The sequence below is a fragment of the Ictalurus punctatus genome, chromosome 26 (assembly GCF_001660625.3).
Source record: "Ictalurus punctatus breed USDA103 chromosome 26, Coco_2.0, whole genome shotgun sequence".
NCBI lineage: Eukaryota > Metazoa > Chordata > Actinopteri > Siluriformes > Ictaluridae > Ictalurus > Ictalurus punctatus.
In genome coordinates, this window is record NC_030441.2 from 12,017,505 (window position 1) to 12,033,237 (window position 15,733).

Consider the following 15,733-nt stretch of genomic DNA (forward strand, 5'->3'; position numbering starts at 1 on the left):
TTCATTCCAAAGTCATCCAGGTACGTGTAGTAGGACAACTGCCCTGCCTGTCATGACCCCCAACCGATCAATGTGCACACACTTTTTTAATTATCTTGTTAGCAGACAACGCACAATGCCTTGCAGCAGTGCAATAGCCATGGATATGGGCAGTCTCACCTGTATTATTATAGCAGCCTGTAATTATGCATAGAAAGAGTGACTTTTATGCAGCCCTGACTTGTCATCTGTACTTTCCTGACCATAATAATACAAGAGAGATAAGATTTCAAAAGAGATCGAATTTAACCAACTGGATCAGACAAACTGCTTTGAACGTTTTAGAAAAGTCTCAGTTGACATTTTCCTATTGATGCCACAAATCTGACCTGTAAAACATTCTAATCTTATGTGTTAATTAAGATGCTAACAATGTAGCACCTCATCTAAGAAGAATTTATGACTAACACAACATGTTGAAACTGGTATTATTGACTCCATTATGCCATAAGCCAGTTATCATTGTAATGTTAGATCTATTCTCAAATAGATTTTTATGAAGGTTTATTTGTTTAGTGATATGAATTTATGTTCCTTACTTTGGCATCTGTTTGTTCAGCGATCTAGCCAGCGCAGGCATCTGTGAGCTCATGTATGCAGAAGAAGGCAGATAATGCTGTCCTCTGAGTGTGTTATGTGGCCCTGTGACACAGCATCTGAAAAGTTGGATGGCTTCACATGTTACTGAGGAAACACATGGTAGCCTTCATCCTCTCCAGTTGGTAGCTGTCAGTTTGTGGGAGCACATGGCTTAGATGTTAGCATGTTTGCCGCACACCTCCAGGATTGGGGGTTTGAATCCCACCTCGGCCTTGTGTGTGAAGAGCTTGTGCTGTTCTCCCTGTGCTTTATGGGTTTCCTCTGTGTACGCCGGTTTCCACCCCAGTCCAAAGAGATGTGTTTTATGCTGTTGGGCATTTCCAAATTGTCCGTAATTTGTCTGTGATTGTGCCCTGTGATGGGTTGGCACCCTGTCCAGGGTCCCCTGCCTTCCCAGGGATAGGCTCCGGGCTCCCTGCGACCCTTGGTACAATAAGCGGCATGGAATGAATAGATGGAGGGATGGATGGATGGTGGTGAGTGGAAATTAGCAGGTGATCAAGCTGGAACATGGAGAAAAACAAACCAATGTCAAACATGACAGTATGCAATACAACAAAGGGCAAATCCAAAAAGAAGTTGAAAGAACAAAGCAATGTTCAGAATATTCATAACACAGTTATAACGGTAAGACTTTGCAGTGTCTGCATGATTTCAGGTGCTTTATATAGCATGTGAATTGTTTATATCAAGAAGTGATGAGATAATGATGGAAATGTCTTAGTATTCATGGGTGAGGGCCCTCAGCAGCTCCAGAGGTATAATGTCACATAAAAAGATATAAACTTTTATGTATTTATCATAAAATATGTTGGATTATATTTAGGAATAAACTGATTCCTTATGTAGTATAAGCATCAGAACAAGATTACCCAGAAATGTTGGATCTATATTAGAATGGATTTTTCATAACTAGTGGACTTACATATTTTTATGATATAATGTGAAATTGGGCTTTTTTTTTTTCTTCAGCTCATTATTCCAACAAATATATTACTTTATGACAGTGAAAAAAGCAGTATTGGATTGTTGAGTATTGAACAATGTTTCGAGCTTTGATACCAGTTTCAGGATTGGTGCATCCTTAATTATGTTATCATTGTAATATCCAATAATTGCATGATGCCAAAAAAGGAAGTGCTGAAACGCTTTGTTCTAACACAGGAGCAAGACTTGAACACTGTGTAATATTTAGATCAAACTCCTCAAGCACACATGTTAAAAAAATTACGCAAAAACGTAGCTAAAGTTACTGACATTGTGACAGTAGTGACAATCAAGATATCAGGAAAAGATGATGCTAATCAGAGGGTTATGTATTATGCACTTTCAAAGAGTTTTCACACTCAAATCAACACCTCTACCACCCACATTCACTTGAGCACTTCATCCTTCTTCCATCTCTGTCTTCCTTCTCTCTCTCTCTCTCTTTCTTCCTTCATCACTCTGTCTTTTTCTATATGATAATGAGTCCATCGTGTGTGCTATCCACTCGCAACTGTCAAAGACACAAATGCGTGGTGAGGTGGATCACCTCAGATCAAGTGATACACTGCTGTTTTGATGAATTGTCACAAGTTATTCATGCTCACCTTCATTCTCAACAACCCTTACAGCTATGCATCATCCACTTAAGATGTTTGAGTCTCCACCTCCATCCACATTCCAATATAATATCCACAATAAAAAGACAGAGAAAAATGAGGTAGTAAGGATCAATAAGCTTTAATGAAATTCCTCCTCTGCATAAAGATTGTTGCAGGAGCATCATGGAAATTTTAAAACCCAGTATCTGATTTAAAACTTAATTAATTAGAGATAATTCTGTTTCATAATGGACATACTGTAGCTCTCCAACAACTTGAACAATGTGTGACATTCACTGTGTGAGAATTTTTTTCCAAACTGCCTCCCTACCCAATAGTATCTTTGCAGGCAGATAGCCTAAGTAAGATTTAAACAGTGAATAAAACAATTTACATATATGAAAGTCTTAGGGTTAGGATTAGGGTTAGATTAACCCTAACCCTAGGGTTTTCAAATTGTTTTACAGAATTCAACCACACCTTTTCCCAGGGCTTTTCCCAGACAACCACATAAATAAGTAGATTATGTACAGTAAGAAAGCAAGTGATCATCCACTGTTCTATGTACACAAAGCCATACATCTTACTATATATGTACTAGCTATGTTGTTGTTCTCAAAGGTTAAATTCAGTATTAATTCAGTCTGGGGGAACGGTGGCTTAGGGTTAGTACGTTTGCATTGAAACTCCATGGCTTGGGGTTCCAGTCCACCACCATCGTTTGTACACAGTGTTTGCATGCTCTCTCCATGCTTCGGGGTTTCCTCCAGGTACTCCCGTTTCCTCCCCAAGTCCAAAGGCATTATAGGCTGATTTGTGTTTCCAAATTGTCCATAGTGTGTGAATGTGCATGCGATTGTGCCCTGCGATCGGCTGGTACCCTGTCCAGAGTGTCCCCTGAGTTGTGCCATGAGTTCTCTAGGATAGGCTCCAGGCACCCCACAACCCTGTGTAGGATAAGAGACATGGAAAATGGATGGATGGATAAATTCAGAATTTGTATTTTAAAGCCACTGTCCCATCGAGAGTACATCTTCACAATTATGGATGTAGTAAGAATGGTGCTTTATCTTTTATTCGTAATGTTTCTGCATCAAAGTACACATGAATGTTCAAGTTGTCCAAGATCACCAAAGGCCAAGCAACAATTTAGCTGTTTCAGTTGGGGTAGTACTGAAATAATTTAAAACCATCCAAATATACTGTATATGTTACTGAAAAGAACTGCATGTCCTTTGTATGTAGTTCACAGCCATGGAGCCACATAGTTCTCAATAAACACATAACAAAGGTCTCTGGAATCAGACAGCTGTCTTTCCAGATTCCTGAAGTTTTCTCTCATTTTCTCCTTCAGTCAACATTCGTGCCTGTTGTTAATCTGATAGAGATGGTGTGGATACGTCCAGGCCCCTGTAGTCTCGAGGCAGTTGCTGATGACTCACAGTGGAGGATTTAAAATGGCTGGTTGTGTGTAATGATCAAACAGCGTAATGGCATGCCAGATGTCATGGCGGATCACTCTTTGTTGCAGTCCTACCCTGTATAACACCCAGCTCTATGTTCACTTGTGTCCAGTCTGCAACATGTGTGTGTTGGGCCACACGTTCATTGGGCTTGATATAGATTATTGTGGGACCTTGCATTCTACAGTAGGTATCAGATACAGGTAGACCTCAGGGGAACACGTGTAAATCCATATTTGTGACCCTGTTGTTTTTATAGATATGGCTATATACAAAGTATTTTCCATACAACCTCATTTTGAAGCAGGGTTTCTTGCATTCTGTGACACTATGTAGAACAGTTATGGTATTTTCTGATTATAAATGGCTTGTAGTAGTAGTAGTAGTAGTAGTAGTAGTAGTAGTAGTAGTAGTACAGTAGTAGTAGTAATAGTACAACATTGAAATTTATGACCGTTATCTGCTTTGTTATTTGCTTAGTAGCTTAGTCGCTGCTCAAGTAGCTGTCATATTACTTGAAATATTGTCTTGATAGTGGAAAGAGCTGGCTGTCCTGTCTGACTGAAGTGTTAATGATACCACTCCTCCTGGCAGAGGTGTCATATTCAGATTCCAGCCTCTCTTCAGGACAATTTATAAACCGCACTGGGCACTGGACACTCCCTGCCAAAACAAAACTGTAAGAGTTATATGGGCTCAGCACATTCCAGTGAGTGCATGCTTAATCACAATGAAATGTCATCTTGGTCACCTTGGGCAGCAACTAAATATCAGCAAATGATCCTGGAGCATGCAGTTCAGCTTTTTTCCTTATTTGACCCCCATTTGGGGATTAAAGCTGTTAATGCTATTCATTATTGATGTCAGTTGCATAAGTCAATGAAATGCCAGAATTAACATCTTTTTTTTTCATGTCTTTACATGTGTTTTAGGGTCTATCCACCCGAGTGATACTCAAGGCCCATCCAGCCCTAGCTCACCCTCCTCTTCCTCACCTCACTCACTTGGAGCAGGCCTATGCAGTGGCAGCTCAGAGCCAATGATAAATGCAGGCTGCTCTGGAGCTTTCTGCACCTCCGTCACAGGCAAGCATGTGATCTGTTCTGTTTTATGTAAGCAATAAAGCATGACATGGCGCATGCTGTTATAGAAAATAATCCATGACAGAGTGATGTGATATGTTTCAACATGAAGAGGTACCGAATGTTACTATTCTATAGTTGAGTATTTTCCAATAGCAGAGCATCCCAAAGTGTTTTATTCGTTTTATAACATTTTGCCAATGATTACAGTTTTTTATTAATCAGGGACACTTTTTTTTATCTATTTATAATCACACTTAATGTTGTGGAAATTCAGCAGAACAAATTATAACAGCTATAAACAGTCATATAGAGAGTCAGTAGCCTCTCTTTTTCTATTTCTTGAAGTTAATAAGACAAAAATGAAAAGAGACCTCTGTTTTTCCTCAGATTTTCTTTTGGTGGAAAACTGACTGTTCACAAAAGGCTGACACAAAACACTCTATACATATTGAATAAATGTCTCCTTACAGAAAACTTCAATGATTATACATTTTCCTTTGTTAAATAACAGCACATTGTTAATCTATTTATTATATATCCATGTAGTCTATGTGCATGATTTGTTACTATAGAAACAATACTGTATTAGAAAAAACACGTAAATATAAACCTGTGTTTTAAATTATAGCCTGAACTACTATTAGAGCTGCTGTTACAGAAAATTAATCAGCACCTTCTGACCAATCAGATTTGAGAATTAAAATAGGCAAATAGGAAATAGGAATTTTACGTTGTAATTTCACTTTTTTCCCCTCCCATCTTTAAAGGAACAACCCCAAGCTCACCCGTCCATCTCTCCAAGTCCCCCACCTTCCCATCATCCTCCAGCTCATGGCTGGACGAGTGCTCCATCTGCTACGAGAACGCAGTGGACACGGTTATCTATGCGTGTGGTCACATGTGCCTGTGCTACAGCTGTGGCCTGCGCCTCAAAAAGATGGCCAACGCCTGCTGTCCAATCTGCAGGAGGGCTATTAAAGACATAATAAAGACCTACCGGAGCACATAGGAGCCATATTCCACTTCTGTAATACACCATACGATGGCCCATGAGGGCCAAAACAAAGACACAAAATGAGACCCTCACATACGGGAAAGAGGTTTCTGGTTCAGGGACATATTCATGGCCTTTCATGGTTCCCATGGTGATGAATTTGAACCTTAAAGGCTCAGGCATCCGTCCTCAAAAAGGTCTCTTACAGTTTCATGCACAAGGCTTTGTTGCTACGGTAACCAGTCGTGACGCTGCTCAGGAAAGGAGGATTCTGACTAAAGCGCTCCACATAGGAGAAAAAGGAGACGTAAAACTGTAAACAGCCTCAAGCAAATCAGGAAGTTCCAGGAGACATTAATATCTGAAATGTTAATATCTCCATCTTATTTTCAACTCTTTCAACTCTATTTGAGCCATAAGAGACTCGAAGGGTCTCGTCCGTTTGCAGAAGTGGAAAGCTGGACACCATGTTTAACATTGAAAGATATGGAAGTGGATCTTTGTTTTCTTCAGCCTGTTGGCTGCCCTTAAAAACTCAAACTTTTCTGTCAGATTCATGTTAAATGTTTCAGTGTCACAATTTCTGTCTGTGTACAGCTGAGATTAATACACATAAAACACACAAACACACACATGTACAGTATGCCCCAAGCCTCATGCTCTTAGAGCTAATGCTTAAGCTACTATTCCAGATAGCTTGCTAATGCTACATGCTTTGCAGTCAGTGTTGATGTCTTGAATCGATGAAAGGACCTTCAAGCACTGATGACAGTGCAATGCTGTGTTAAGCAGCGGTAATGTGAATCCTCAGTTCACTGCTGATACAAACAGATTAGAAATTTCACACGATAAGCTGGTGCTGCTGATGTGCCGGATTAGTCAAATATCATTTAATCTCATGTTAGTCATAGTTTTCTTTACCAGGCAGTTAAATAATACCTAAAATGGGATCAATTCTAAATAAATCGAGTATTATGGCATTTTTAAGCTAAGCATAAGAATAATATAGCTTGAAATATCAGGCACAATTGCAGTTTCTAAGGAGAACTTGCTACACTTTACAGGACTATAATGAGGCTATGCTGGTGTACATTAATAGTGTAATGTTAACAGGACCACACATTATAGCGGCATTATGAGAAAGTCGAAACTAATTTTTTGAAAGTGGCAAATAAGCTAGTGGCTCAGCTTGTGTTTACTGTGGATGTTTGATATTTGTGTCGTGGTTTTGGGAAACTCCATCAGATGTCGCTGTGGTTGTGAGTTCTCATCAAAAATCAGGTTTTGGCCAAAATCATCCAAGATCAACTTTAAGATACCATTACTACTGTATATTTCACCAAAATGACATGGAAATGTTTTGGATTTCTTCCTGCAGAAGTCACAGTAGGAAGGAGCCAGTTTAACAAACGCAGCAGTAAATGTAGACAGTTTACCTAAATACGTCTAATACCTTAAAAAGTCAAGATCTCATACAAATTCTGTTTTAACAAGCATTTCAATCCACACCGGCAGTATTAGAGACACATCAAAGCCAAGCTTGCATTTCCCACTGCCTTTGTTTTACACTTCACGTCTATTTTTTGACTCGCACATGTGAGTGAAGAGTAAACTCCTGAGAAATCAGCTGAAATCACAAACCACACTTTTTATACAGTGCACACTTTAAAGCATAATCCAGAAAGATCATGATTGTGCAACCTGGAATTATAAAGCTACGTGTTTGCACAGTATGATACTGTTATACCAACACGGGGAAGCAAATTAAAACACAAACATCCTAGTTGTTCAACATCGTAATGCCTTATGTCACATTTTTAATGAAGTTGAGCAATGTGATTTTTCACTTCTTTTGGTTTTTAGGTGCTTTATCGTTGTATTAGTGCACTCGTAATGACAGTTGGCAAGTAGTTGATGGAGTATGGAGCAGATTTCCTCATCTTGTTCTTATATTTATACAATAGTTAGTTACGGTCCATTAATTCGATTGATCAAGTGGCGTTCCAATAGTACTTATATTTCCTATAACCACACAGGGGAGTTTCACTCGTCTTATGTTCGCCAGATAAACATTCCACTTCCTGTTTCAAAATGGTTACTACACACCTGGGTAAAAAAAAAGGTTTTAACAATAAATCACTGGTCGGAAAATTAGCAAGGATTAAACTAATGCACTCGTGAGACTTCCTGTGATATTGCCTCACGATTTCGTCTCCACCTTGTTCATATGACACAGGTGAATTCACTTATAGTGTCTTCTAGAACACTACAGTAAAATCATGATAATGATTAAAACATTTGATGAAAATTCAAACTAACATGTCTGTATGTACAAAATTAAATTAAATAAAAAAAAAATAAAAATGGTAAATTTAAAAAAAGAATAAAAAGCTGTCTGCAAGTTTACCCACAAGGCTTAAACATTTAAAGAAATTAAAAAGAAAAGCTATTCCATACTATACTATTACTTAATGTATTGTTTAATTCTTGCTAATTTTCAGACCAATGATTTGTTAAGACCATTAAGAGCTTAACATTTTGCCATTTGGGGCTTGGCCCATTTTTTCTTTTTTTTGCCCAGGACTGTAGAGTAAAGTTACTAACATCATCAGTGGACGTAACAAACAATACGTTTGATTTAAAATATGAAAGCTCATCAGATGAAGAAGAAAAGGAAGAATGATGCCAATTTTACTGGAAACGCTTTTAACAATCACATACAAATAAATGTGAGCTAGCTAGCCAGGTAGTAGACATGCTATAAAGTGAGTGTGGCTTCTTCTGGATTTATTTCTGCTAGGGGAGTAAAAATAAACAAAACATATGGCCATATTGTGTCTGAAATGTCACTTACTCGATATTAATTTCTCTTTTATAGAACTGATGCATAAAAACAATATTGTACTCGCAATCGTGCAGTTATACTGAATATCGGAACGGATGTGATCACCTATGACACTCTTGCTTGTGCGATATTGCTTAATTATAAAATCCTGTTTAGCAAAGTGAGTTACAAACTGAGGGATATTTATACAGGAATCTAAGGAGGTAATGAGTAACAGGTAAGAGTCATATGTAAATAGGAGAATCTCATTGGATTTGCTGAGAGGTGGGCGTGGTTAATGGTGGCGTGATTATGGTAGCTCTCTAGGCTTATTTCATTATTTATTAAATGTTAAACAGTTAAACAATGACTGGGAATATAAATTCAGATATACATAATAAATGATCAGATGCTGGAGTTGCCCAGATTAAATTCTCTTGCCAGTAGGCCGTACAGAATTGCAGCTGAGATGCATCTGGTGTATATTGACGGATCTTGATGCAAAACTTACGCAACACATCCGGCATGAACTCGGGGTTAATATCTAGATGTCATGATTTGATTACGTCGTCGAATAGTTCTGTTGTGAAATGGACATAAATCTAATCAATTCAGTATTGAATCAGATACTGGCTCTCAAAATGTCCATGATGCTTTTGAGCTGTAGTCGGAATAAAAAATTTAATTTCCTTTTTCACTTTTGTGAGTGAGTAGTTCAGAATTACATACAGTAGAAAATCTCAAAATTTCATGATTATCAGGGTTTTCCACGCAACCACAGATAATACAAACACAATGCAGTTAAAAAGTTCCTTTTATATAGGATTATAGAAATTGGAAATTCTTGCAGTAGACATGGTAGTTATGACTGCACACAATAAATGATGAATTATTCCTTATAATATAAAATTTAAATAGTTGCATATTATTCATTTAAAAATGAGGCAACAATGTATAAAATGGTTGTTGCTCCAGCTGTATTTAGCAGGTTTGTGTGTGATAGGATATGTAAAAAAAAAAAAAAAAGAAAAAGAAAAGAAAAAAAGAAAAGAAAAGAAAAGGAAAAAAACAGGGAACCAGTTAAATCTTTGAAAGGCTGAATGGCAGTAGCCAGGTGGATAAATACGTAGGTAAATAAATGACTTAATAATCACTTTTACACACTTTTAATTCAAAAACCTATTTACAATTGAACTGGGAGGGAAAACAGTGAAATGCTGATTTTTTTTATCGTCATTTTAGCTCACTGCAGGCGCATGGCTCTGTTGTCAGTTTTGCAATTCAAGTGTTGAAAACAGCTTCTTGAATCACTCGGCACATGCAATTGCCATGGAGACGGGAATCTTGGGAGCAGGAACACAGCCTTGAGATGTTAAACAATGAAAAGATCATTTGTCGGACAAGGCTGTTTGGTTTGCCTGGGCAATCCATAATTCACCAAGTACCCTCTTTATTCAAGGCCAAATCCGACATTTTGCAGGATAATAGCTACTCGAGGGCAGCGGGGAAACACAAGCCTGAAGACATTTTGAGCTAGCACATGCTTTTATTATAGCTTGTAATTACAAGATACATAGAGAGGTTGAGGATGAAATGGTTTTGAATGAGGAGGAAGGAAGATAGAGCTGATGTATGGGGGACAAAGGGAAGGATTTCAGCAAGGTATTTTGCTTTATGAGTGCTTTTAGCCATACATTTCACAGCTGGAGATGGACTGATGATGTCATGATACACCCTCTTTAAGAGTAAATGTAGAATAGAGTTAGTCTACACTGAATGTCAATAACATTCTTATAGTTTAGCACATCAGCATGCAGATGGATGGATCACGGCCACATATCAGGAACATTATCGATGAGGTTTTGTTTTTGTTTTTGTTTTTTTGGCGGAAATCAATCTTGGCAGCCAGGGCTAAAATCTATGCTGCTATAGCAACAGTCAGTTCATCATCAGGCAACGTTATAATGACGTTCATCTGGACTTTGCTCCACTTCATCGCTGCTGTCACAAGAAAATCTCAAATTTTGACATTGTGTAGATATTTAAAAGCTGGCTGTCCTTTTTTATGTAGTCGAGGTTAGTTAGAAATCAGCATATGTTTTGTAATAATTATGATAAAACAATAGAAAGCCTAGTTATTCTTCTTCTTGGATGAAAATACCATACATGCAATATTGTTTTCTTTTCCACAAGACTTGGAGCTGTGTGATTTGCTTGAGGCTGGTTATTAACTTTTAAATGTTAATTTATGTCCATTGATCATGACCTGAATTTCAATTCTAGCTCTCACAGACTATCCAGTGTGTTTCTTTGCTAAGATGGGCCTAAAAATCAGGATTGTTTTATTAGATGTTCCTCTATGGGTGACACTGTAATATATTTCCTGAATCTAGAAGAAGAAGATGCTTAGCTTGTAACCATGAGCTATACTGTGGGATTTTGCAGTGAACAATCATAAATACTGTATGTTTCTTGTGGGTATAAAATAAGCACACAACAGCGACAAAGTACAATCTTTACTTTTACTGCAATGCTAAGAATTAAGAAAACCTATTTTGTGAATAAAGACTTATAATTTATAATTGGGGAAGCATTGCTGCGTCAGCCCCAGAGAATGCAATTCGATCCTGAGTTTGAGTTATTGTCTGTGTGGAGTTTGACATGTTCTCTCTTTGTGTTCATGTTTGTTTTCTCCGAGCTCTCCAATTTCCTCATAATGTCCAAAAACATGCCATTAGGTTGACTGGCTATGCTGAATTGCCCCGGGTGTGACTGTACGTCTGCTTGATGCCCTGTAATGGACTGGTGTCCTTTCCAGGGTGTATTCCCACCTCACGCCCAGTGCTCCCAGTATAAGCTCCTGAACCACCACAACTCTGACTATGATAAAATAGTTATTAAAGATGAATGAATGAATTTATAATCAGATTGAAATGCTCATAAGGGCCCTCCCTGTGTTTTGAAGTCACTTTATAAAGCTTGTGATTGTACTGTACATTTCTAAACGTCTTTATCTCTGTGGTTAGAGATATGACCTATGACCACTTTATGTTGATGTCCTGACCAAATGTATTAATCCAGCATTGAAGAAGCATACTAGTCCTGTCCTAAAGTGAAACTCGCTGTGATTCTATCTGTTATGATTTACCTTGTTATATTGGATTTTAATGAAAAGTCAAACAACTTACAGTACATCTCTGTTCTCATCATGATGAGTATTATGTTTGCTGAGGCCCTATAAGAGGACACTCCACAGCTAGCTTCACTTCTGATTGTCTGTCAACCCTGTAATAATGAGTTTATTCATGTAGTGTATGATGTGTTTAATGTTCAAGTATATGGTACCTTTTTAACGTCTTGAATAGCTCCGCTTTGCAGGAATATAATGTTTCAGTTCTTGCAATGTGACATTCTTAATTCATTTTCTTTTGCGCACCTTATTCTCATTTACATACACAGTTGATCATTAATCAGGTCATTAGGCATTAAAGGTGCGGTGTGTCGTTTTTAACGTCCTCTGCTGGCTTTGATGCAAATAACAATCGCAATGAACACTAACTCCACCTTCATGCTACAACTAGGTAAGCATGTTGCGTGTTAAGCAAAAGATGCAGCACTTAGCAGTGTTGCAGGTGGAGTTCATTTTTGGGTCAGAACAATTTTAAATATAAATAATAATAATAATAAATTGGAATGCCAGATTTATTGTTATTGTATGGAAATATTATGGATATTATTTCTTTTTCTAAGGAATCATTGAAATAATATTTATTATTACAGGTTTCGAAACCTTCTGCACCTTTGAAAGCTTCATTCAAAAAAATTTATTTGCTTCATCCATGTTTAATTTCTGCATTCAGCACACTCTTGCTGTTTTGCAGTTCACCCTGAGGTCAAAACCAGATGAATTTAATGACCAGTGATTTAATGACCTGAATCCTTCAGCAGCAACCCACCCATTAGATTAGTTATTCAGTGTGTGAATCTATTTTCTGTCGTGCAAATGTTGTCCAGGGTGTTTATTTTTACTCTAGTGCTGCAGACGGTGACTGATTTGTAAGCTCTGTATAGTGTGAGTCATAGAACGATTATGTCAATAAACTTTCCAAATGTGTTTCAGCTACACGCCGTTCCCGTTTCTGTTCTTGTGTTTAGTGCTCATAATGACTGTTTGGAAAATGATAGTAGGAGAGGTTATGGATGATTATAATCTAAACACAGGAATAATATGCATAGTAATTCTTTTTACAAGCACTTTGAATGATTTTAAAAAGATTTACACAAACACTGATGGCATGATGGGTCTTCCAGCACACTTGACAGTTGTAGGTATCAATAAACGAGATATCATGATGCAGTGCTTAATTTTAGCCAAATAACATTACACCAACAACTGTACTGTATATAAGGGTAGATGTAACAGTGATTCAAGAGTGAAACCATAATGCCTCTGAGGCCCTCTATTGGCTGGGTGTAGTACAATTTTTAACTATTCCCGTATTAGGGAATGAGACAGATGCCAGACAGACACATTTTATATATATATATATATATATATATATATATATATATATATATATATATATATATATATATATATATATATATACACCACAGCGCTGTTGAATTTTTGATTCTGATTGGCTGACAGACTTTCTGAGGTGTGCAATTATTTTTCAGTAAATGTACAGCTAAAGAAGTTCCAGTCAGATCTTGACCTCAGTACAATTCTATGTCGCTTTGCTGAAGTCAACTTAAATAATGGGACAATTAACCTGTTCTCCATCACAGCACACATTTAACAACAAACAAAATTACAATTTAGATTTTCCAGAAATAAATAAGGAATAATTGACGACGGACAATTGAAAGTGCACCCGGGGTGGTAATGTGGTCACAAAGCGAAGCGGGGGCTTGTGTGATTGCAGTAATGAGACAGAAAAGCCAGTCGGCCAGACACTACTGGAATTCAAATGGGATCGGGTTCTATGGTCAGATGAAACCAAAATAGAGCTTTTTGGCGATAAACACCAGAGATGGTTTTAGCACATACAGAGAGGTAGCCATATGGAAAAGTACCTCATGCCCATGGTTAAATATGGTGGTGGATCTTTAATGTTTTAGGGCTATTTTTCTGCCAGAGGATCTGGACATTTCCACCAACGTGGACTTCGAAATGTGAAAGATCTGGGTTAGGGTTAGGGTTTCACAGCCTTCTTTGCATATGTTTACCAAGAGTGCCGATATTAGTGGAGAACACTGTATATACTGTTTCATCCTACACTATATTGTAACATGAAAACATCATTCACTACCATGGAAATACTGTAGTTGGATAGTGAATGATAGTTGTACTACAGCCAGCCACCAGAGGGCCTCAGGGATATTTTGGCTTCACTTATGAATCACGGTTACAACGTCTACCCTTAACAATCATTGGTGTAATGTCATTTGGGTAAAACAAAGCACTGCATCATGATATCTATTTATTATAAAACAGAACCTCAGCAGTGAGTTCTTTGCAGTTTTTCCAGTACGATGCTCATTCTTATGTCTAATTTAGCTCATTGTACTGATATTATAAGTAGTAAACCAACGTGACTGAATGAAGTGATAGCATAAACCAAGGCAGTTATCATTAACTCAACTTCATAATAATATACTTTTGACTGTATGACTTTAGTGGTTACATTTGCTTTGCACCACCAGGGTTGGGGTTTGCGACCATGTGTAGGATAAGCGGTATGGAAAATGGATTTATGGATGGATAACCTTAGCGAAAACTCAGAGTAGTTTGTGAAGGTATATAGGTCTGTCCTCTTTTAAAACAAACTCCACCAACAGAAGGAACAGAGCATAAAAGAGCACTTCTCTATTCAGATGAGTAACTTATTCTAGGTGCCAGAGCTAAAGGAAAATCATGGAGAGCAGTGATTTTTCGGTCAAAAAATAGTTTGGGTTAAGTGTAAATACTGACTGTTGTTTACCAGTATATTTTGAGTAGCTACTTATATTAGCTTTTCATTTAATTTGATTAAAATGATTGATGTCAGCCAGCTAGTAAATAGTAGCTGTCTGTCATGACAACGGTAAAATCAATATACCTTTGAAAGTTATGTAACTACAATTGAGCATTTTATATACAGTATTTATTAATAAAGCTGTACTTTCCACTTTGAATTTCTGATGATCCATCTGAGTTGAAATGAGGTAAGAGCGTGAATGCCCACATCCATAATATGGGCGGCTGAGAGGCGAGTGTCTACTGCACATGGTCTGGCTCAAAGGTCACTACTGTGCAGATCTGGGTTCACTTTCATGAGATGGCGACTTCCCAAATGGGTTTCAGAAACGCACAGGATCAGGACTGAATGGTGCCACTCATATATTACTGTCACCGCATTACACATACCCAACAGCATGTCATCTAGGATCCACGTGTCACCAAAAGGCTCATTAACTCATCCAGTCTTGTCACCCTAAAACCTCAGCAGACATGAGAGAGCCGATTGTAAGAGCTGATTGTAACTGGAGCAGTAGATATGTACGAGCATAGTGAGACCAAAGCCTGGAGCTGTGGCTTGAACATGGACTTTCTGACTTATCATTCTAATTGTTAGCGTTTACAGGGACATTGTGTGCCACTGAGCAAACCTGCACACAGACTCTCAGAATAAACTCTCTTCTCATCCTGATCACATCACTGCAGCATGAGTGTTCATGTTGCTTTGGCTTGTGCAAGGATGCCCCCTGGTGTAGGGAAATATATTTGCACTACCTTTGGGTCATAATAATAATAATAATAATAATAATAATAATAATAATAATAATAACAATAATATGTGCAGCTACACAATCCTTTTTTTAAATTCCAAGCAATTTCTGTTTTAAATGAATTAGCTAATAAAAGAATCATATGATATAGGCACACCCAAACTGACTCACTGAATCATTCATCTATATCAGTAAAGCTCTGCATTATAACAAATCATGTCCATTCCTGCACTATTTATCCTACAACATACTGTGGGAACACATATATCTGCATTTCATCTCTGACATATGCTATAAATAAAGGCTGTTATCTGTTTGAACTGAGTCTACATTTAGTAAAAAGAATCTCTGACAGTGTGACAGTGAGA

The 15,733-nt window shown here is 37.7% G+C and overlaps 1 protein-coding gene across 2 annotated transcripts in view; it reads left to right on the forward strand.

Annotated features, from left to right (window-relative positions):
- neurl1aa (neuralized E3 ubiquitin protein ligase 1Aa) overlaps positions 1-12,714 on the forward strand; it is a 108,178-nt gene extending 95,464 nt beyond the window's left edge. For both annotated transcript variants that reach the window (XM_047151386.2, XM_017457888.3), the window contains exons 5-6: positions 4,621-4,773; positions 5,541-12,714. In XM_047151386.2, coding sequence (XP_047007342.1) covers positions 4,621-4,773; positions 5,541-5,782 — 395 coding nt within the window. In that variant the 3' untranslated portion in view covers positions 5,783-12,714. The remainder of the gene's footprint in view (positions 1-4,620; positions 4,774-5,540) is intronic.
- Positions 12,715-15,733: the final 3,019 nt, after the last annotated feature.